The sequence below is a fragment of the Notechis scutatus genome, chromosome 8, assembly GCF_049901735.1.
Source record: "Notechis scutatus isolate UNSWTSFEM ecotype Mainland chromosome 8, rNotScu1.2, whole genome shotgun sequence".
NCBI classification, from domain to species: domain Eukaryota; kingdom Metazoa; phylum Chordata; class Lepidosauria; order Squamata; family Elapidae; genus Notechis; species Notechis scutatus.
Genome location: NC_142016.1, coordinates 18334616 through 18357563, shown reverse-complemented (window position 1 = coordinate 18357563; position 22948 = coordinate 18334616). Strand labels below are relative to the sequence as shown.

At 44.9% G+C, this 22948-nt stretch overlaps 1 protein-coding gene across 1 annotated transcript in view; it reads right to left on the bottom strand.

Annotated features, from left to right (window-relative positions):
• FCGBP (Fc gamma binding protein) overlaps nucleotides 1-22948 on the bottom strand; it is a 54994-nt gene that overhangs the window by 9354 nt on the left and 22692 nt on the right. Inside the window, exons 10-17 of the mRNA XM_087970886.1 lie at nucleotides 20401-20591; nucleotides 18289-18430; nucleotides 16381-16709; nucleotides 11529-12102; nucleotides 8716-9311; nucleotides 7255-7819; nucleotides 4261-4853; nucleotides 1591-2161 (exon numbers count right to left, since the gene is read on the bottom strand). Of these exons, the coding sequence (XP_087827012.1) occupies nucleotides 1591-2161; nucleotides 4261-4853; nucleotides 7255-7819; nucleotides 8716-9311; nucleotides 11529-12102; nucleotides 16381-16709; nucleotides 18289-18430; nucleotides 20401-20591 (3561 nt within the window). The remainder of the gene's footprint in view (nucleotides 1-1590; nucleotides 2162-4260; nucleotides 4854-7254; nucleotides 7820-8715; nucleotides 9312-11528; nucleotides 12103-16380; nucleotides 16710-18288; nucleotides 18431-20400; nucleotides 20592-22948) is intronic.

Here is a 22948-nt window from a genome sequence, read left to right as displayed (position 1 = left end):
TGTTATCTCTTGGTTATGACCTGCCCAGAGTTTGACACAAGGTAGGTGGCTATTTAAAGGTTCAAATGGATAAATAACAGAAATAAATAAAATTTATAGTTCATAGAGTTGTATCAAGCCATCTTCTATTGAAGCGCCTTTTCAAAATTAGTTTCAGGGCTGCCTGTATAGTTTTCCTCTCCTACCCCATTTAATTTTATTAATGCCTAAAGATAATCCTTGATTTATGACCATAACTGGGATCAAAATTTCTTTTGCTAAGTGATGGGGTTGTTATGTGAGTCATGTCCAATGTTATGACTTTTTTTTTTGCCATGTTTGTTGAGCAAACGATGCAAGCATTACACACAAATCTGGTTTCCTCTATTGGCTTTGCTTGTTGGAAATCTCTACCCCCGCATCGCTCCTCCTGAAAATTGCAAGCGGCAATTCCATGACCCAAGATTCTGATTCTGCAACCATTGTAAACACTTGCTGGGTGCCAAGCGCTAGAATTTTGATCATGTGAGCAAGGGGGTGATGCTGCCACAGCTGTAAGTGTGAGGACCAATCATAAGTCACTTCCTTCGATGCCGTAGTAATGGTCGTTAAGTAAATGGTCATAAGTTGAGGACCCAAAGGTAGTTTAGGTGAAGGGATGGTTCCATGTTAGGGCTGAAAGGGGATTCAATCTGAGCTTCCAGAATTTGAGAGCAACACTCTAACTTCTAGAGCAGGGGTGTCAAACTTGGTTTCATTGAGGGCCACATCAGGGTTGTGTTTGATCTCTGGGGGCTGGTATGGGCGTGGCCAGGATGGGCGTGGCCAGCTCGATGTCACTTGTGTCAGGGGCACCTGTGGTGGCCCGAGCACTCTGCCAGAGAAAGGGGCTCCCGATCTCTGTTTCAGCTGGGATGGCTTCTGAGGTGGTATTCAGCAGGTTCTGACCGGTTCTGGAGAACCAGTAGCGAAAATTTTGAGTAGTTCGGAGAACCAGCAAATACCGCCTCTGACTGGTCCCGCCCCCATCTAATCTCTGCCTCCCTAGTCCCAGCTGATTGGCTGGGTCTTTTTCTGTTGCCCTGCACAGGAGAACGGAGCTGGAAAGCAGGTTAGTGGGGTGGGGAGGGAATGGGGATTTTGCAGTCTCCTTCCGCTGGCACGCCACCAAGCCATGCCACCAAGCCACGCCCACCAAGCCACACCCAAAGAACTGGTAGTAAAAAAATTTGAATCCCACCACTGGATGGCCTCCTGTAACCTTCTGCCAGAGAAAATGGAGCTTCGGGATGGCTGCCCTCCCGAGCTCCGTTTTTGCTGGCAGCGGGTTGCAGGAGGCTGTGGTAGCCAAAAACGGAGCTTGGGAGCCCGTTTTCATTGGCAGAAGCACTGAGGGCCGGTCCTCCACTGATTCCAGGACGGCCCTGTGGGCCAGATCTAAGTACCCCGTAGCTCAGATCCGGCCCCTGGGCCTTAAGTTTGACATCCCTGTTCTAGAGATATTCAGGATAAATGGGGGAACGAGAGATATAAGCAAAGGAGTAACAGGATCCCAAACAGGTCTAGAGCAGTGGTTGAGCATAACAGAAGCAGATCCATTTCTCCACTCACGGCAGAAGGCGGCCGTCCTCCAGCTCTTGATAGTGGCTCCAGCCGCTTGACACACAGCTACGTAGGCCTGCAGACTTCGGCAAAGAGCTTCTTGGTCTCCGCGAGCAGCACACGTTTCGTACAGGCAGAGGTTAAAATAGTCTTCGGGCTCCACCAGGAGATGGCAGGCTTCAAAAGGGCTTGAGAAGGCCTTGATCAGCCTGCAAGGACTCGCCAGCTGATACAACGTGACCTCAGCAGCATTGCAGGAGCGGCAGTTTTGCCTGCAGTCATCGGAACAATGGAGGCGTCCCGCTGACACTTTCCAGGAGGCCCCAAACGTGGTCACGTTGGAGGTGCTGGTTCCATCAGGCAGTTGGAATTCATCTTGTCTCTCCCCGTTGAAGTTGCCACACAAGCCACACACCTGTCCTTGGTATGTGCTAGGGATGATCACAAGGATGAATTGGGAAGAATCGTAGAGAACTTTGAAACCAAAGTTGGTCTGGACCACAACGTTCTTCCCCTCTTGATGGATTAAAATTGATCTTCTCTTTATCACGAGAGGCAGGGTATAGGCTTCTTCATTCACCTGTGCAGAAAGAGGAAAAAAATCCATGGGAGATTTAACTGACCTGAAGATTTTGCATTTATTAGAGTGTCTTTCTTCCAGCTTTATTACTTTCATTAGTAACTCAACGTGGTGAACATATTTAATACACCTCCTGTATTCTAGAGGTGATATTCAGCAGGTTCTGACCAGTTCTGAAGAACCGGTAGGGGAAATTTTCAGTAGTTTGGAGAACTGGCAAATATCACCTCTGACTGGCTCCGCCCCCATCTATTCTCTGCCTCCCTAGTCCCAGCTGATTGGCTGAGTCTTTTTCTGTTGCCCTGCACAGGAGAAGGGAGCTGGAAAGCAGGTTAGTGGGGTGGGGAAGGAATGGAGATTTTACAGTATCCTTCCCTTGTCAAGCCAACCAAGCCATGCCTACAGAACTGGTAGTATATTTTTTTTGAATCCTACCACTGCTATGTTCCCACAACAACCCTGTGGAATGGATTGGATTGGGACACACAGTGACTGGCCCAAAGTCACCCAGACCAGATTTCACGCCTAAATGGGGATTAGAACTCACTGTCTCCTGGTTTCTAGGAAGGCACCTTAACCACTACACCAAACTGGCTCTCTTGAATAGATAGACACAACCCACCTTCACATCTTCCCAGGGGGAAGAAAAACACAACTAAACTAGCTTCCAAGAACAAATAACGTCTTTTCATTAGTGTCAGCCTCAGAAAAATATCCTGATTTTCCCCCCCTTTCCCTCAAAGTTCTAATTTTGTTCAAGGAAGGAGAATTGATTTTAGATTATTTTTTTCCCCCAGAGAAAAAGAGCATTTTACTGAAACTGTGGTGGGTGAAGGATTGTATCCCTGCATATAATTGGCTATGAGATAACCCTGGCATATGTGTGACTATTTTGCCCTTCACTGTACAATCCTCTCTCCAGCATCCCAACAATGTTTTAGTTTCAAAGAAAGACAGGACAGGAGTACTCCCCCCATTTGAAGTTTTTTTTTTTCCCCAGCAGTGCAATTTTCTTCACAGAGGCGGGAATCTCACCCTGGAGGAATGTAAAGAACCCGTCTCTCTTATATTGCTGTCCTCAAGTTGCTTTGCAGAATTTAGAAAGGCCATTTGTACTCAGCTCTGGTTTACACTCTTTCATACAAGTCGAGTAGTTTCTGCACTATTCATTTACAGCCTCGTCAGAGTATCACTCAGCCATCACCGAAGTGATATAGAGCCTGCCTGCTTTACTGTTATTTGGGCACAACTAAGGTTGGATGACTTTAGAAGATGCTATAAATCTCCAGCATGGAAATGACCTTGAAATCTCTGATTCCAAGAAGCACAACGGACTTCCTAGCAAACAGCAAGTAGGTAGAAAAGAGAAACTGACAGAAGGGGGAGACAGACTCTACTAATCTGCGTGCAAGTCTTGAAATCTGATGAATGGGCTACCCGAACAGCTAAAATCAACATCCATTGATGATGAATAGCATGGGAATCCTCTCCTAGTATCAGTATCGTTATGTGGAACTGTGGGAAATTGAAATTGCTAGAACCACAAGGTGCATGCTATCGATGCTAGATAAACACACCTTTAGAAGTCAGGAGGGAGTTCCAAATTTGAGAGAGACTGACTATTTCAGCAGTGGATGTTTCTTATGAGGTTGCTCACTCAACCTTCTTGGATGCATTACTAATACTTTACACCAGGGAAAGAACTGACGTCAGAAGCAAAGCATCATCTAAGCGTAAGCAATTAGACCTGCTGGACATGTGCAACAGCATCCTCACAGTTTAGCAATAGCGCTTAGACTTATATACTGCTTCATAGTGCTTTACAGCCCTCTCTAGGTGATTATTAGCTTATTTCCCCCAACAATCTGGGTCCTCATTTTACCCACCTCAGAAGGATGGAAGGCTGAGTCAACCTTGAGCCGGTCAGGATCGAACTGCTGGCAGTCGGCAGAATGAGCTTGCAATACTGCATTCTAACCACTGCACTAGTTTGGGCTAGTTTGTTTGAAGAAGTAGGAAATGTGGTAGGAAACTACCAAAAGAGTTTGTCCGGACATAAGGAGGAGGAAATGCACCACTGGGCAGAACACAGGACCTACCTCAACTTGCCAAGTTGTTCCTCTCACAAGTCTGATGACATAACCTCGAAGAGTGATGACAACCGTCTTTGACACGACTTTGCCTTCCCCATTGCTCTCGTTCTCCACCACCACAGAGAAATGGGCCAGTTCAGGATCCCTTCCGCAGACTTCAACCAAAGTGTAAGAACAAGACCCCAGGAAGTTGAAGCTCTCTCCATCCAAAGTGAGGTAGTGGCTTCCACCGGTCACGCTGCATTTGCCGTAGCCACGAGGGTGACAAGCTTGCTCCCCATTCTCAATCCTGCATTCCTGCTGAGGCCCACAGGAGACCTTCCGACATTCTACAGCACCATTTTCTCCGCAGCGACATTTGTCTTGGCAAGAGGCACTGGGGTAAAATTCACCACCCTTTTTGTAATACCTGCCCTGGTACAGACAACCACATTCTCCTATTGGCACACATTCATCTCCACTCAGGACAAACCCAGTGTTGCAGTAGCAGCCTTCTTTGCATGACGTCTCACATCCATCGGGGGCTGAGAGGCCATGACAGGTCACAGGGCAGCCATCTCCGCAGAGTTCGTAGTGAGAATTGCGGGGGCAGGAAGGACCTGAAAGAACCAATTGAATATTAAGATAGGGATCACATATGGTTTGTTTAACTATGGTTTGTTTACCGAAAGGTGCTTTTTTCAGGAGGCAGCTGGACTTTGTTTTTTTCTTTTTTCTTCTCAATCAAGAAGTTTCTTCAGCTCTGACTGGATGGTAGTGGGGAATGGAAGGATTTATGTTCTTTGCAGACAGCTGGTCATTTGCATCCTTTTAGGGGGTCATTGAAACACCTGGAGGTTTATCCTTCCATTCCCCACTATCCTGTCAGAGCTGAAGAAGCTTCAATTCCAGGTGAACATCAGTAAACATTCCATAACAGTAAGAGCTCCTCACCTATGGAACAAACTATTTTGAAAGGTGGCGGCCTCCCTTTTGCTGATAGTGGATTCTGCATTGGGCAAGGGGTATTGGAGGGTGGATTGCTAATGTACCTCCCAAACCTTCATTCCTAGTTCCAATAATGCAATGTTAAATTAAGCCACAATTCACGATTTACAAACAATATATGGACTCGCATAAGGCGGGAAGTCCAAAGTGAGCCAACTTCATCACAGCTTGGCGCGGTGTGTGAAATCAGCTTATAAATAGCAACTGAAACAAAATCAGAATCTCCCTTCATGTAATAGGATCCGTGTTGACTTTGGAAGAAGGACTCCTGAGCCTGACAGCTTGCGGGATTTTTGCCAAACCTGTGCAAAGCATCTCACGCTCTCGGTTATATTAAGCAGGGCTAATGCTGAACCATTGCTTCTCCCTCAAGTTGGCAGTCGCCTGAGAACTGCAGAGCTGCAGAGGGCACTTTGACTATTTGATGGTGGGTGGGACTATATTCATCTCCTACCTGTGCTTAGAAGTGAGAAGGCCATGTCGCTTTGCAAAGCTGTTTTGGTTGATACTTTGCTTCGGTCTCTGGGCGTGGGGAGAAACTGGGTGTTGAGCCGTGGTGGCACAGTAGTTAGAATGTAGTATTGCAGGCTGCTTCTGCTGACTGCTAGTAGTTTGGCAGTTTGAATCTCACCAGATTCAAGGTTGACTCAGACTTCCATCCTTCCGAGGTCGGTAAAAGGAGGAACCAGATTGTTAGGGGCAATAGGCTGACTCTGTAGACCGCTTAGAGAGGGCTATAAAGCACTGTGAAGCGGTATATAAGTCTAAGTGCTATTGCTATTGCTCCATGGGAGAAGGTTTTCAAGAAAAAATTGGACACCACTTGTTAGGGATGGTATTAGGACTTCTGCTTTGGGCAGGAGTTTGGATCAGAATACTTCTAAGGTCTCTTCCAGCCCTATAATTTTATGATCCTATGACTCAAGAGCTGCAAGATGCAAGCGTACTATTGAGATTTGAAGCCCCTCCTCTTTGGTGCCAAAGAGGTGGGGCTTCAGTTGTGACACCATGGCTCAGCTTTTGAAGATTTTGACCCCCTCCCGTGCATGTCCCTGCCTCCATTGAAGATCTAGACCAGGGGTGTCAAACTCACGTTGTCACGGGGTCGTCACGTGACATATCGGGACTTTTCCCCCCTTCGCTAAACCAGGCGTGGGTGTGGCCAGCACGTGATGCATCCCGGCCCACAGGGTTGGAGTTTGACAGCCCTGATCTAGACAGTCCTACAAGTTCTTTCTTGACCAGCCAAAAGACAGTACAATTGTCTGTGTTATTGCTGTGATTTGAATTTTTCGAATTTGAATTCTTTATTGTCATTGTATGTATACACAAAGTATGCATACAACAAAATTCACATAACATCCAGAGACCAGACTCAACATGCACACACACATGACAATCCCCAAACACCCCCCACCCGCCAAAATCCCCATCCCTTAAAAAACACAAATAGTGATAGTAGTGGTCATCAAAACAAACAAACAAACAAATAAACAAACAAACACCTTCCCAGGCGTCCCAAAATACAGCTAATGTTATATGTATATTTATACTTCACTTCTTTGTAATAGAAAGAACATTAAACAAAAGGATTTGTGGGGTTGATTCGTTGTACATTGCTTTGGGATTACTTTTAACAAAAAGCAGGCCAAAAATGTTTAAATAAATAATGCTCCCTCCCTCCCTCTCAAATAACACCTTCAAAGAGGGAAATTTCTTTACAAGTATCAGAGCACTGGAGGAAAGGATAAACCCACCTTACACCCAATGGAAAATTCCCCCTCTGGCTGATGTTATATTCATTTTTTTAAAAATATCAAAATTGCACTTTAAACATATCAAATATAGTTTGGTTTGAGAAGAATTGTTTGTTAGCTTCTTTCTTTGACCTTCCCTTGCAAACATCTCTCTTATACCATATTTCTCAATCTTGGTCTGGCTGGGGAATTCTGGCAGTTGAAGTCCACAAGTCTTAAAGTGGCCAAGGTTGAAAAATACTGCTCTAATACTTACTGCAAAAGGAGGCCAAACGCCACTGGTCAATCTGGATGCCCACTGCTTGGCACACCATTACGTAGGCTGCAATGGCACTGCACAAGATGCTCTGGTAGCCTTTGTACAGACAGGTATCCAAGACACAAGAATCAAGGTAAAGAGCTGGATCGATGACTTTGTGGCAATGCCTGAAGGGTCCGTCTTTTCTGGAGAGGACCCCACAGTAGCGATCCTTCTTGTAGATCTGTTTCTCTTTTTCACTACAGCCTGGGCAGTTGCTGGTGCACCCATTCACACAACCAAGGCTTTCTCCTTCTTTCCAGCTGTCGGCAAACTGGATAAAATTGGCTGCTGGGGCCCCATTCTTCATAATCAACTCTCTACCAGGTTTTTGACCACTGTTACCACAGAGACCACAAATCGCATTGAGATAGCTGCCAGGAACCGTGATGTGGACTAGTCTATTCCAACTGAAGATCATGGAGAGGTCAAACTGAGTCTTGATAAAGAGATGATTTCCACTAAGGTAAGCCTGGATCTTGTCTTCATAGTAGAAGGGCAAGTCCACTAATACTCCATCCACCTACAGAAAAAGAGAGAATATTGTCAAAATGGAAAACAAAGCTCATCACCCAGGAGGAAACAACGTAGACCATATTTAAGAGAAGCTCCAGTCCATAACATCCTTATACAGGATAAGATGTGCCATTAAAACACTCACTCCAATACTCCTTTAGGACAAACTGGTATAGTATTACAGGTAGTCCTCAACTTACGGCCACAATGGAGACCAGAATTTATATTTTTAAGCAAGACAATAGTTGTGCCATTAAAACACTCATTCCAATGCTTCTTTAAGACAAGCTAATATAGTATTACAAGTAGTCCTTGACTTACAATCACAACTGAGACCAGAGTTTCTGCTGTTAAGCCAGCCAATAGTTAAGTGATGCTCAATTTTACAACTTTTTGCCAGGTTGTTAAATGAATCACTGCAATTGTTAAGCGAATTATGTGGCCATTAAGTGAATCTAGCTTCCACCATTGCCAGTTGGGAAGATCAAAAATGGTGATTGTATAGCAATAGCACTTAGACTTATATACCGCTTCACGGTGCTTCACTAAGCTTGATGTACAGAGTCAGCATACTGGCCCCAACAATCTGGGTCCTCATTTTACTGACCTCGGAAGGATGGAGGGCTGAGTCAACCTTGGATCAAACTACAGGCGGTTGGCAGTGTTTGCCTGCTATATTACATTCTAACCACTGTGCTACCACAGTTCAGTGACCTTGGGAAGCTGCAACTGTTGTAAAGATTATCTCGTTGCCAAGTGCCTGAATTTTGGATCACAGACTGTCAGGCTATTGCTACAAGGGTCATACGTATGATAATATTTTTCAGTGATGTTGTAACTTCGAACAGTCACTAAACCAATGGTTGTAAGTTGAGGACAACCTGTATTAGCCTAGCTTCCTACCTGGATTGTATCAGGATGCTCCTGGCTGATTGTAATGTTCCTGTTATAGACTTCCAAGATCATAACAGAAGAGAATGGCAAGATCTTTCTGCCTTGGCTGTTCTGGATCTTGATGGTGAATGGGGTAAGAGCGGGATCCTTGGCACAGAAGCCAACCAGCTGGTAGAGGCAAGTGCCAGTAAAGTCATGTTTCTGCCCATCGAAAGTGGCATAGTGATGATTCCCCACTACTGTGCATGTGGCAAAGCTGATAGCCTGGCAATCTTGGACGCCGTTGTCTATTCTGCATATTTCGTTAGCCTTGCAGCTGGCGGGCTCACACACCACCATGCCCATCTTGGGGTCACACCTGCAGCGAGAGGTACAGCTCTCATCCCCCCAGAATTCCTGCTCTGGTTTGTAATAGAGGCCATTGTAGGTACAGCCACAGCTTCCCACGTGGACACATCGATCTACACTGAGCACGTAGCCCTCGTTGCATTGGCAGGTTTCCACACAGGGCATCTTGCAAGATGCAGAAGCCAATCGCTCAGAGCAGGTGTTTGGGCAGGCGCTTCCACAGGCCTCGTAGTGGCTGTTCTCAGGACAGAGCAAAGCTGGAAAGAAGGAGCAGAACAAGGACTTCTCAGTAAGTTGAACAGACAGAATGCCAAGGCCACCAGTGAGAGTTGAGTAGCAAAATAATAAGCAGGCCTATCAAAAACCAGTTAACTTTACCAACCTGCTCTTATGTTTACTTTTCCTTTCCTTTCCTTTCCTTTCCTTTCCTTTCCTTTCCTTTCCTTTCCTTTCCTTTCCTTTCCTTCCCTTTCCTTTCCTTTCCTGTCTTTTTCCCTTTCCTTTCCTTTCCTTTCCTTTCCTTTCCTTTCCTTTCCTTTCCTTTCCTTTCCTTTCCTTTCCTTTCCTTTCCTTTCCTGTCTTTTCCCTTTCCTTTCCTTTCCTGTCTTTTTCCCTTTCCTTTCCTGTCTTTTCCCTTTCCTTTCCTTTCCTTTCCTGTCTTTTCCCTTTCCTTTCCTTTCCTTTCCTTTCCTTTCCTTTCCTTTCCTTTCCTTTCCTTTCCTTTCCTTTCCTTTCCTGTCTTTTTCCTTTCCTTCCCTTTCCTTTCCTTTCCTTTCCTTTCCTTTCCTTTCCTTTCCTTCCCTTCCTTTCCTTTCCTTTCCTTTCCTTTCCTTTCCTGTCTTTTTCCTTCCTTCCCTTCACTGTCCTGTCCTTTTCCTTTTCCTTTTCCTTTTCTCTTTCCTTTCCCTTTCCCTTTCCCTTTCCCTTCCTTTTTCCTCTCCTCTCTTCTCTTCTCCTCTCCTTTTTAACCTGCCTTTATTATTTTTATACATTTTAATAATTTATTTTCATAAAAAATCTCAAAGTAGTGAAGGCTTAATACTCCTTCCTCCTATTTTCCCCACAACAACAACAACCCTGAAGGTTGGGCCAAAAGAGAGTGATTCGAAGTCATCCAGTCAGTTTCCATGCCAAAGGCAGGATTAGAACTCACAGACTCCTGGTGATTGGCCCGAAGTCATCCAGTCATTTTCAAGCTTATGATGAGACTAGAACAGGGGTGGGATTCTACCCACATCTCCTGGTTTCTAGCCTGGTGCCTTAACCACTAGACCAAACTGGTTCTTATATTACGCATTATCTCACATATTGTTCATATTGAGGCCACCTGATATTTTATCTATACCAGTAAAGAGAACAACCAGCTTCTCTCTTTCCCCAGAGATCTGACTAAAGAAAGCCTTTGCTTAACCAGTTGAATGATAAACTGGATTCTAGTCAGAATCCTACCAATTGCTGATAATTTTATAACTTTATTCTGTTCTCTTCAGTCACTTTTGGTTTTTTTTAAAAAAAGAAACCCCAGGAAGACTCTTACTTTCTGTTGAATGGGCTGGCAAGAGTTTCAAAATTAGCCTTGGTGTGTAAATTTGGACTTCCCTACCTTTAGGATACTACACTTCCACAAGTGTTTCAGCAAATGTCATGGAGATTCTCAGCTCATGGTTGTCCCCAAGGTGCTTTTTTCAAGCAGCAACTGGACTTTTCTTGCTTTTCTTTCAAGACGTTTTGCTTCTTATCCAAGCAGCTTCTTCAGCTCTGAAGAAGCTTCTTGGATGAGAAGCAAAACGTCTTCAAAGAAAAACCAGAAAGTCCGGTTGCCTCTTGAAAAAAAAAAAAGCACCTTTGGGACAAGTGTGTCAGCAATTCATTGGCTGCAAAGGGGTGTGCTCAGGGGTGGGATTCTACAGGTTCGCACCTATTCGCTAGAACCAGTTGTTAACATTCTAAGCAGTTCGGAGAACCGGTTGTTAGAAGAAATTACTGGCCTAATCCTGTAAGGAAGGCAGGAAGGAAACATTCTGGTGTTGCTTACAGAAACTGCCTCTCCGTTAACCCTTATTACATTCTTGGCAGGACTAGACTTCCTGTCTCAGGAACGTCTCTGGAATTTTTTTCCCCTCCTTTGCTGGTACTTTGCTTGTGTGGAGTGACCATTCAAAGTGACAATGGCACTGAAAAAAGTGACTTATGACCACTTTTCACACTTACGACCGTTGCAGCATCCCCACAGTCATGAGAGGCCAGGCGTGCCTCGATGTGAGTGATATTGAGTTGGCCACGTCCAGCCAATAACAGGACCACCAAGCCATGCCCACCAAATAAGCCATGCCCACAGAACCGGTTGTTAAAAAATTTGTACCCCACCCCTGGGTGCGCTCCCCATCCAATAAATAAGCCCATCCTTTGCAGAAGGAGGAGGGAAACATGAGGGTTTGATTTTCCCTCATGGCATCCCGAGAACTTGTACTCACCACAATCGCTTTGTGTTCTCCAGTCTGTAAGGATCACACCCTCCTGGCGGCACTGAGATGCATAAGCCTCTAGAGATTTGCATAGGATGCTCCTGGCGCCCCCACTAAGACAGACGTCATAAATGCAGTTGTCAAAAAAGTTGTCAGGGTTTAACTGGGGGTGGCATTTCTGGAAGGGACCTCCATCCAACTTGGTGATGAGCCCACAGAATTGGTCGCTTCCGAAGAGTTGCTGCTTGCTCTTCTCACAGGTGGGGCATTTGCCCTTGCAGTAATGCCAGCAGAACGGATCGCGGTCCTTCACTTGCCAACTTGTGGCCCACTCCACTGCAGAACTCACCTTGTCCCCTGAAGCTGTTATCATGTCGTCCTTCGGGTTTTGGTTGAAATTCCCACAGAGGCCACAGAGGGAACCATAGTAGCTGCTGGAGAGGGTGACGGTTAAGATGGATGCCCCGTCAAAAGATACCACCAGTCCAAAGTCGGTTTGCAGGATGGCGTTCACGCCACTCCGGAAAAGGTGGATTTTCCCATCCTCCAGGGTCACAGGCAGGTTTGTGATGACCCCATTCAGCTGTGTTTTCAAACACATATATACATATGTAATATATGTACACAGATGTAGGAGATACAGAAAGAATAGAATAGAGTGGAGTGGAATAGAATAGAATAGAATAGAATAGAGTGGAATAGAATAGAATAGAATAGAATAGAATAGAATAGAATAGAATAGAATAGAATAGAATAGAATAGAATAGAATAGAATAGAAATGGAATGGAATGGAATGGAATGGAATGGAATGGAATGGAATAGAATAGAATAGAATAGAATAGAATAGAATAGAATAGAATCTTTATTGGGAATGGAACGGAGTGGAGTGGAGTGGAATTGAATGAAATAGAAATAGAAATAGAAATAGAAATAGAAATAGAAATAGAAATAGAAATAGAAATAGAAATAGAAATAGAAATAGAAATAGAAATAGAAATAGAAATAGAAATAGAAATAGAAATGAATGGAATGGAATAGAAATAGAATAGAAATAGGAATATGAATATGAATAGAATAGAAATAGAAATGGAATGGAATGGAATGGAACGGAACGGAACGGAACAGAACAGAACAGAACAGAACAGAACAGAACAGAACAGAATAGAATAGAATAGAATAGAATAGAATAAACTTTATTGTCACTTTGAATACTAATCGGCATACATTAAAATGAAATTTTGTTGTCTACAGCTATCAAAGAATCAGCACCTCCAATACATATACATGACAAAATAAATAAAGAAATGAATACAAAATTATGTATATATCCACATATATTATATGACACAGAGAAACAACGCAGTCTAGTTCAGATGTATACATGTACATGAAATAAATCTTGCGAGATGACCAGGTTGAGCCCAAGGGAGGGGTCAAATGCATCATCAGTCTCCAATCTTGTGCCCACAAGAGAATCCAGCCCACCTTGAATTCCATTGACCCTTTCCTGCTGCTAATTTGCTGTGACCATTAGTGGTTCAGATTTTTGTAGAAAGTTTTAGCGTATAATAAACCTGTATTCATTTGAACCACCTGGAGTCCTAAATTATGGAGGCTAACAAAAGTACCTACAAGCAGTCCTCAACTTACAACTGCAATTGGGATCAGAATTTCTGTTGCTAAAGCAAGGCGGTTGTTACGTCATTGTGCACGATTTTATGACCTTTTGGCCACCGTTGTTAAGGGAATCCCTATTATTAAATGAATGATACAATTGTTAAGCACATCTGGCTTTCCTCTTCACTTTGCTTGTTGCAAGCCAGCCTGGAAGGTTGCAAATCATAATTACCTGATCCTGGGATGCTTCAACTCAGAGGTGGTATTTAGCAGGTTCTGACCAGTTCTGGAGAACCAGTAGCAGAAATTTTGAGTAGTTTGGAGAACCGGCAAATACCACCTCTGACGGGCCCCGCCCCCATCTAGTCTCTGCCTCCCAGCTGATCAGCTGGGTCTTCTTTGGTTGCCCTGCACAGGAGAACGGAGCTGGAAAGCAGGTTAGTGGGGTGGGGAGGGATTGGGGATTTTGCAGTACCCTTCCCCTGCCACACCCACCAAGCCATGCCCAGCAAGCCATGCCCACAGAACTGGTAGTAAATTTGTTTGAATCCCGCCATTGTTAGGATGAATTTTCAGGGTGCCTTCTAAAAAATCATACAAACAGATCCAGAAACAAGTTAGAATGCCATTTAGTTTGGCCAAAACCTCTTCTGGCTTTGGTGTTTGCCATGGGGAAGCTTCAAGGCCCCCACAACAGCCTCATCGAAGCAAAGAGTGCAGTGCTGCCTTTTTTTGCATTCAGTGAATTATGTTGCCTCCGCCGCTTGCATTTGTCAGAGAGAATGTAGGTCACCTTGCACTGGCCTGCTTTTGCATTCAGAATGTGATGACCAAGTCACATTTTTGGACTGGCTTTGCATATCAGGTGCCAGAACCTGGCCAAGCTTAGCTGATCTCAAAAAAAAAAAAAAAAAAAGGCTGAGCAGGGCTGGACATGGGTCGTATCAGGATGGGAGACTACGCTAAAACTCCAGGACTAGATGATGGAAAGTCAGAAGAACATCCCGAGAGAAGCTAGCAAACCACTTCTTTATCACTGCCAAGAAAACAGCGTAGAAGGGTTCGTGTCCTCAGAAGGTAAGCTCGATCCAAGGGAGATGGACTTTTAAAACAATTTCATGTGGTTTTGGGGGAATGATAATTACAGGTAGTCAGATAACAGATAATCAGAGTTGGAAGGGACCTTATAGGTCATCTAGTCCAACCCCCAGTCCAAGCAGGAGACCCTACACCATTTCTGACAATCTCTCCTTTGAAAGTCTCAAGTGATGACGCTCCCACAACTTCCGAAGGCAATTTCTGTTCCATGGGTTGATTGTCCTCACTGTCAGTTTCTCCTTATTTCCAGGTTAAATCTCTCCTTGTTCAGTTTCCATCCATTATTCCTTGTCTGCCCTTCAGGCGCTTTAGAAAATAGCTTGACCCCTTCCTCCTCCCTGTGGCAGCCCCTCAAATATTGGAAGACTGCTATCCTGTCTCCCTGGTCCTTCTCTTCACTAGACTAGCCAAGCCCAGTTCCTGTAACCATTCTTCGTATGTTTTAGTCTCCAGTCCCCTAATCATCCTGGTTGCTCTTCTCTGCACTTTTTCTAGAGTCTCAACATCCTCGACTTTCAACAGTTCATTTAATGACCATTCAATGGCCCTGAAAAACATGATTGATGATCATTTTTCACAGTTATGACCATTGCAGTATCCCCATGATCACTTGATCAAAATTCAGATGCTTGGCCACTGGTTCGTATTTATGACCGCTGCTGTGTCCCAAGGTCATGGCATCCCCTTTTGCAACCTTCTAACCAGCAAAGTCCGTGGGGAATCCAGATTCACTTAACAACCGGATTATCTACTTATCAGCTGGCAGGGATTCGCTGAAGAACTGAAGCAAGGAAGGTCATAAAAAGGGGGCAAAACTCAATTTAACAAATGTCTCACTTCATAACAGCAAATGTGGGCTCAACTGTGGTTGTAAGCCGAGGATTACCTGTTATAAGCATAACAATGGGGGAGAGAGGAATTGGTTTTTTGGACCCTGTCCATCTTTGTTAGTTTCTATTGTAACCAGGCTTACTTTTTGCACAGTATCGCTTCTGACCCGGCTCCCAAACACGACAAACCCTCTGTAGTTAAACTAATGTTCCCTTTATTAGGAGCGCCAGCAGCCACGGCAAAAGGTCTCTCTCTCACACAGCAGGAAGATCAATTGTCTACCACACCTATTCATTTCTGCCCCCTGCCTTTTATCTCCAGAGCTAGGGTGGGACTTCGCTAGCAGCAGTGGCTCTTCCGTCCCAAGGATCGGCCCATAGATTTCCACTGCTCTCCTCTCCTCTGCCTTCTGCGCATCCACGTGTCAGGCACTGGACCCAGCTGTTCCTCCTCTTCCTCATCAGCCACCTCCAGATCTGGAGACTGTTGACTCTCCATCTAAGGGCTGACAGATGGCTCAGGCTCTGCCTTGGTCTCTATGTCATGCCCCTGGTAGAGACCGACTCTGAGAGAGAGGAGGAACAGCCGACAAGGAGTGGAAATGTGGCTCCAGAGGTTGTGGAGGAGGCTGGGGAAGGGCAGAGGCTGGCTGAGCAGTCAGAGGAGGACCCAGGCCCATCCCCTCTCCATTCTAGGGCACACAGGGAGGAGAGGATAAGGGAGAGATGTGGTCTACTCGGGAGGAGAGGGCCTTGATCCCCTTCATGGGCTGCAGCTGTGACAACTGGATAAGAGGACGGACATGTGTACGGGCGAGTGCTGGAAACAAAGCATGGAAATATATCTAGTTTATTGTTCCTCTCTGAGTTTGGCGGCCTTCCCAGTGTGAGTTATCTGTGGACGTCCTCCAACCCTTATAATTTAAATGGCATTTCTTCCTTCTTGTAACTGCTTGTGTGGGAGTTTTTTGTCTCCAGTCAAGGATATTTGGAGCTTGGAAGCAAAGTGAAGGAATAAAAGGGGCTTCACCTGTTTTTTGTGACTGTGTTTGTTTTGTATCCCACCCTGGATCATCTCTGACGGATCCATTCCCTCTTCCCCCTCGGAGCTCTCAGATTGCCTTGATGCTGGCCCTGCCTCCCCCACCACCTCCTCATCTGATTCGGCTGCTGGAGGGACTGTCAGCCTACAGGTCACAATAGTATCTTCATCTGATAGAGGTTGCCTATCCCAAGGGCTCCTTTGGGCTATGTTCTGATGCTACTTCAATTTCACTGCAAAAATAATAATAATTTTTTTAAAAACCGAACTCACCCAGATTTTGCCTACATGCCTCCTGCGGATGGATATGTTGTATCCGTACACATAGATATTGGTCAGCCGCACAAAAGAAACATCCTGCCTGCCCCGGTTTTCATTCTTGTGATCCACCACAAATGGAACCAGTCTGGTGTCATTGCCACAATACTTGGCCAATGTGTATGTGCAAGTCCCTTGGAAGTCCACCTCCAAACCATCGAAGGTGTGATAGTGTGGTTCTCCCCAACCATAGCAGGTCTCGTTGTAAGTTGGGACACACAAGGCTTTGCCATTCTTTACCTTACATGTTTCTTTGAGCCGACACTGTGTGGTTTTGCATGGATCTGACAGAAGAAAAGACACACAATCAAACTTAGTAGAGGGAGCCTTCAACTCACAACTGTTCATTTTAACAGATTTAACAGATTAACAGAGTTGGAAGGGACCTTGGAAGGGATCTAGTCCAACCCCATTGCCCAAGCAGGAGACCCTACACCATTTCTGACAAATGGCAGACCAATCTCTTCTTGAAAGTCTCAAGTGATGGCGCTCCCACAACTTCCGAGGGCAAGCTGTTCCATTGGTTGATTGGTCTCTCTGTCAGAAAGTTTCTCCTTATTTCTAGGTTAAATCTCTCCTTGTTCAGTTTCCATCCATTATTCCTTGTCTGGCCTTCGGATGCTTTGGAAAACAGCTTGACACCCTCCTCTCTGTGTCAGCCCCTCAAATATTGGAAGGCTGCTCTCCTGTCTCCCCTGGTCCTTCTCTTCACTAGACTAGCCAAGCCCAATTCCTGTAACCATTCTTCATATGTTTTAGCCTCCGGTCCCCTAATCATCTTGGTTGCTCTTCTCTGCACTTTTTCTAGAGTCTCAATATCTTTTTTTTATAGTGTGGTGACCAAAACTGTATGCAGTACTCTAGATGTGGCCTTACTAAGGCTTTATAGATCATTTAGTGATAATTTAACATTACAAGGGCACTGAGAATAGTGACGTGACCATTTTTCACATGTACAAGCTGGTTAGCAAGTGTCTGAAGTGCAATCAGATGATTACATAACTTTGTGTGATGGTCATAACTTTGAGGATGGGTCGTAAGTCACTTTTCTCAGTGCTATTGTAATTTTGAACCATTATGAAATAGTTGTTAAGTTGAGGACTACCTGTACTTCATGAATTCCACCCTATGCAGCACTCTCTTGTATAGAAAATTGAGATCAGAGTCAGTTGTACCTTGAATACATCCTTCTGGAAGAAATACCTTTGCTGAGTTTTTTAGGATAGGCTAGGATAAATAATGTTGGGTAACCTGGGATGTTGGTGGTGATGGGTCAGGATGTTCTTGGAAACTAACCATGGTGTCATCCATCCCACTGTGTTAACCAAACAAAACTCCTGGGATATCCCCCCTCCCCGCAAGAGTATAACTTTACTGAAAAGCCATATGGGTGCAGAACTGGAAAAGCCAGTTCTGACGATTTCACGCACAAGCCAGCATAGTAAAACTTTCCCTTTCCCCCCTGGGCCTCCCATTGTCCACCAATCAGTTGTCCACCAAATGAGTTTTGTGAACAGCCTGTCTGCCTCTGAGGTGCCCAACTAATGACCTTGGGGTTTCGGTCTGTCTCATGCTTCTGGGCACATGCTTCTGGGCGGCACACTTGGCATTCCAGAGTTCCCTCTCAAACCTCCCTTACATTATTCCAATGCCTTCCCTTCCCACTCCCCTTACTGTTGTCTGGTTGCAAGCATGGCTGCGTACAGAGTTGACCATGACACATTGGTTTGGCAGGTTGTGGGACACAGGTCAACCCTTGCTTTATTTAGTTGGATACAATCTATTACGTGAACACGTTGTCTTTTGATGATTTGAGATTAGGAGTTCATTATCACGTGAAAACACAGCTTTTAACTTGGTTACCTTTATTAATGCAGCTCATGATCCCATCCAGGACCTGGCAGTCTTCATCAGGAGAACAGTGGTAAGATTTGCAAACGAGTCTCTGTCCAGGGAGGCATTGGCAGATTTGCTGGCATTCGTTCAACAGGACCTTCTCGTTGGGCTGAAAAGGCATGGAACAAAAGAAGCATTCAGCATGCTTAGCCTCCAATGAGTACTTTAAAGCTCCCATCAAGGAACAGAAGGCGATTGTGTAGCACAATTCCTAAGCTCTCTATTCTGTCGATGATATTGAATATCCTTATTGTTTCAGGAGGAGGAAAAAAACCCAAGAATCTGGGCTAAGAGATATAGAAATACTGTGTGTGTTCCATTCAGAATAAGTAAGCCTCCTATGCTATGATAATAGCAAATTAAGAGCTGGCCTTCTTAGGAGTTAACTCTCCAGTTTAAGATGTTCTCAAAGACAGGGGTCCCCAACCACTGGTCCGCGGACCGGTACCGGTCCGTGGAACAAGTCCTACCGGGCCGCTGATTTGCTGGGCGCCGCCATCTTGTTTTGATGAAAAAGTGCTTCCAGTGAGCTTTTCCGGGTAGAAAGCTCACCGGAAGCACTTTTTCATCAAAACAAGATGGCGGCGCCCAGCTGATGTCGTTACCGGGCCGCGCCATAAAAAAGGTTGGGGATACCGGGCCGCGGCGTAAAAAAGGTTGGGGATCACTGCTCAAAGAGATCCATCTGATGCCTCCTCTATTATTCTTTAAGGAATTCTTCACAGTTCTCCTATAATCATCCTAGCTTTCAAACTTCCTGCCCTACTTTTGCTACACAGGTGCACTTCGTTTAGCAACTGCCACATACAGTGACTGCTTGTGGTTATGACAGTGGTGAAAATAATAATTTTGCAACCAATCCTTGCATTTATGACCTTGGCAGGTCTGTGAAGCAAAGAAAAGCTGAAGAAAGATCATCAGTGCAGTTGCTTCACTTAATGACTGAGTTGCTGGTCCCAATTGTGGTTGCTAAACATTATACAGATAGTAGCCTGTATAATTATTTAAGTAGCTTTATCTCTGGGATATGTATTCTGTCTAAATTCCTTTTGCTCTTTTCTTTATTTTTCAATTACATTTCCCCCTTTTTTCTTTATTAGTTATTTTTCGAGCAGACATATATTCTTTTTTTTTCTGTGCAACAAAGTGGTTACTCAGAAGTACTTAGAAGCAGGGGTGGGATTCTACAGGTTCGCACCTATTCTCTAGAACCAGTTGTTAACATTCTAAGCAGTTTGGAGAACTGGTTGTTAGAAGAAATTACTGGTCTAATCCTGTAAGGAAGGCAGGAAGGAAACATTCTGGTGTTGCTTACAGAAATTGCCTCTCCGTTAACTCTTATTACATTCTTGGCAGGACGAGACTTCCTGTCTCAGGAACATCTCTGGAGTTTCTTTCCCCTTCTTTGCTGGTACTTTGCTTGTGTGGAGTGACCATTCAAAGTTACAATGGCACTGAAACAAGTGACTTATGACCCTTTTTCACACTTACGACTGTTGCAGCATCCCCACAGTCATGAGAGGCCAGGCGAGGAGATGCGTGCCTCGATGTGAGTGATATTGAGTTGGCCACACCCAGCCAATAACATGACCACCAAGCCATGTCCACCCAGTCACATGACCACCAAGCCACACCCACCACCATGTCCACAGAACCAGTTGTTAAAAATTTTGAGTCCCACCCCTGCTGCAAGGTAATGGCCCCTCCCTCAAGAGTATAAAAGCCAAGCTTGAAGAAGCGTTCTTTGCAGAAGGCAAAGATGCTCTGAAACTCAGCCTCGTGGACATTATAGTTAGTATTTGAAAACTCTTGTAAACTATTTCTTATCTGTGAGTTTTTGGTAGCCTTGAAAAACAGCTTGGCAAGGCTCTTTCTTAGCTGATTTGTTGGAAGCAGCCTTTCATCTGTGAAGAAACAGAATTCGTAGATGAAACCTTAAAAGGTGGCGGCTGTTGCCTTTGTCTGGTGTTGGCTCTCTTGGAACCAGGTTGGGTCAGGACACCTGGATGACAGAGAATCTCCATCAACATGAGGCTGGGTGGATCAAAGATCTGAGTCAAGTGAAGACTGGAGCCTTACCCTATAATAACTTCCATTTCCAAAGCATCCACAGCCCTCCATTGAGACGCAGCTCAGCCCGTCAAAGAAGTATCCGAGATCACACTGGCATCCCTCAGCACAAGTTTCAGGACATATTCGGAGCCAAGAGCAATCAGCAGTACAAAAATCAGCACATTCCTCATAGTGGCTGTTGGGAGGGCAGCTCAAAGCTGAAAGAAAGAGATGGAGGGAGGAGACACATGAGAAAATGACTCACATCCACTGCTTCATAGCAAATTGTTGAAAACAACAGCTGAATGAAAAACTGCTGGTGACCTTCTACAGCTGCACTATAGAGAGCATTTTAACATACTGCACTTCTCTATGGTTTGCCAATTGCACAGGGGCAGCTAGGTCAGCACTCCAGAGGGTTAACGTCATTGCCCAGAGGATCATGGGTTGCCCTCTCCCCACTTTGGAAGGGCTTTATAGCTCCCGCTGCCTTAAGAAAGCTCAAAACATTCTCAAAGATCCATCTCATCCTGGGAACCCTTTTTTTTTTTTAACTATTACCATCTGGCAGACGGTACAGAATAATAAAAACAAGGACAAATAGGCTGAAAAACAGCTTCTATCCCAGGGCAGTAGCTCTGTTGAATTCTGCTGTATAGTGCAGTGTTGGGGGTTTTCGGTTCAATGTGTGGAGTGTGAAGGAGGTGTGTTTGTGTTTATTTTCATGGTCATGATGTGCACTGAAGATGGTGTTTGATTTCGTTGTACGAGGTGCAATGACAATAAAGTAAACTAAACTGAACTAAATTCCAGCCTTTGGACCATATCTTTGGGGGTTGAGGGGGCATGTGAAATGGATGTGCTGACCAATTGAGGCTGCAAAAAAATGCTTTCTCTTTGAAGGGAAACAAAGCAAATGCATTTTGTCTGAATGGAGAAAATTGGTGTGCTTTTTTAGGTGGGCTTGGGCTTCTCTGGTGGCTTAAGACCCAAAAGAACAGATAATTCTAGGGGCGGGGGGTCAGTGTTTCTCAGCCTTTATGACATGTGGACTTCAACTCCCAGAATTTCCCCAGCCAGCATTCTCTCTTAAACTATTTAGGAGGGAAGTTTACATTTTAAAAGAAAAGAAAGCATGTTCAGGAAATTGGAATGCTGCATCCAGGTCTGGTCGTCACGATTCAAATCAGATGCCGAGACCTTGGAAAGAGTGCAAAGAAGATCAGCAAAGATGATAAGGGTCTGGAGGCTACACCATATGATGAACAGCTAGGAGGACTCAGTAGTCTGGCCTAAAGACGATAAGGATTGGGAGTGACATGATACCTGTCTACCAGTACTTGTGGGCCTGTCCTCAGGAGGAGAGGGATGACCTATTCTCTAATGCAGCAAAGGGCAGGATAAGAAGCTGTGGCTGGAAGTTCATTAAAAAGAGAGCCGATCTGGAACTAATGAGAAATGTCATGACATAAAAACAATTATCAGTGGAACAGCTTGGCTCCCAGAGTTGTGGGTGCTCTATCACTGGAGTCCCAAAGATGCTTTTTGTAAGGGGCAACTGGACATTCTAGTTTTTCTTGCTTCAAAGAAAGAGGGCAGACAATCTTGGGTAACTCTTGGGTACCTCAATCTTGGGTAAGAAGAGAAGAAAATGAGATCCATGGAAGGAAAGGAAAGGTGCTTTTTCAATAGACAATGGGACTTTCTTGTTGTTGTTTTTCTTTGAAGACATTTCACTTCTCATCCAAGAAGCATCTTCAGCTCTGACTGGATGGTGGGGAATGGAAGGATTTATGAGGTGTTTTGTCTGCATCCCCAACAGCCTGTGCCTGTGTTCAGTAGTGAAGAGACACAGGGCAGAAAACATCCTGCAGAAAGCACAGCTCGACAATCTAGTCCTTTCAGCAGTTCCAAGATGGCTCCACACCAGTGGTGGGATTCAAATTTTGTTTACCACCGGTTCTGTGGGTGTAGCTTAGTGGGTGTGGCAGGGGAAGGAAACTGCAAAATCTCCATTCCCACCCCACTCCTGGGGGAAGGTTACTGCAAAATCCCCTTCCCTCCCCACCCCACTAACCTGCTTTCCAGCTCCCTTCTCCTGTGCAGGGCAACCAAAGAAAACCTAGCCGATCAGCTGGGATTCAATGGGAGGCGGAGAATAGATGGGGGCGGGGCCAGTCAGAGGTGGTATTGGCCGGTTCTCTGAACTACTCAAAATTTCCACTACCGGTTCTCCAGAACTGGTCAGAACCTGCTGAATACCACCTCTCCTCCACACCCATTTGCAGTACTCGGGTGACCCTGAGGACACAGACAAACCTCCAAGTGGCCTCAATGACTCTCTAAAAGAATGCATATGACCAGCTGTCTGCAAAGAATGTAAATCCTTCTATTCAGAGCTAAAGAAGCTTCTTGGATGAGAAGCGAAACATCTTCAAAGAAAACGATAAACCAGAAAGTCCAGTTGCCTCTTGAAAAAAGCACCTTTGGGACAACCATGACCTGGAATGATTGAGAATCTCCATAGACCTCTTTCACTGGAGGCCTTCAAGATGGAATAAGGTCTCCTGTCTTG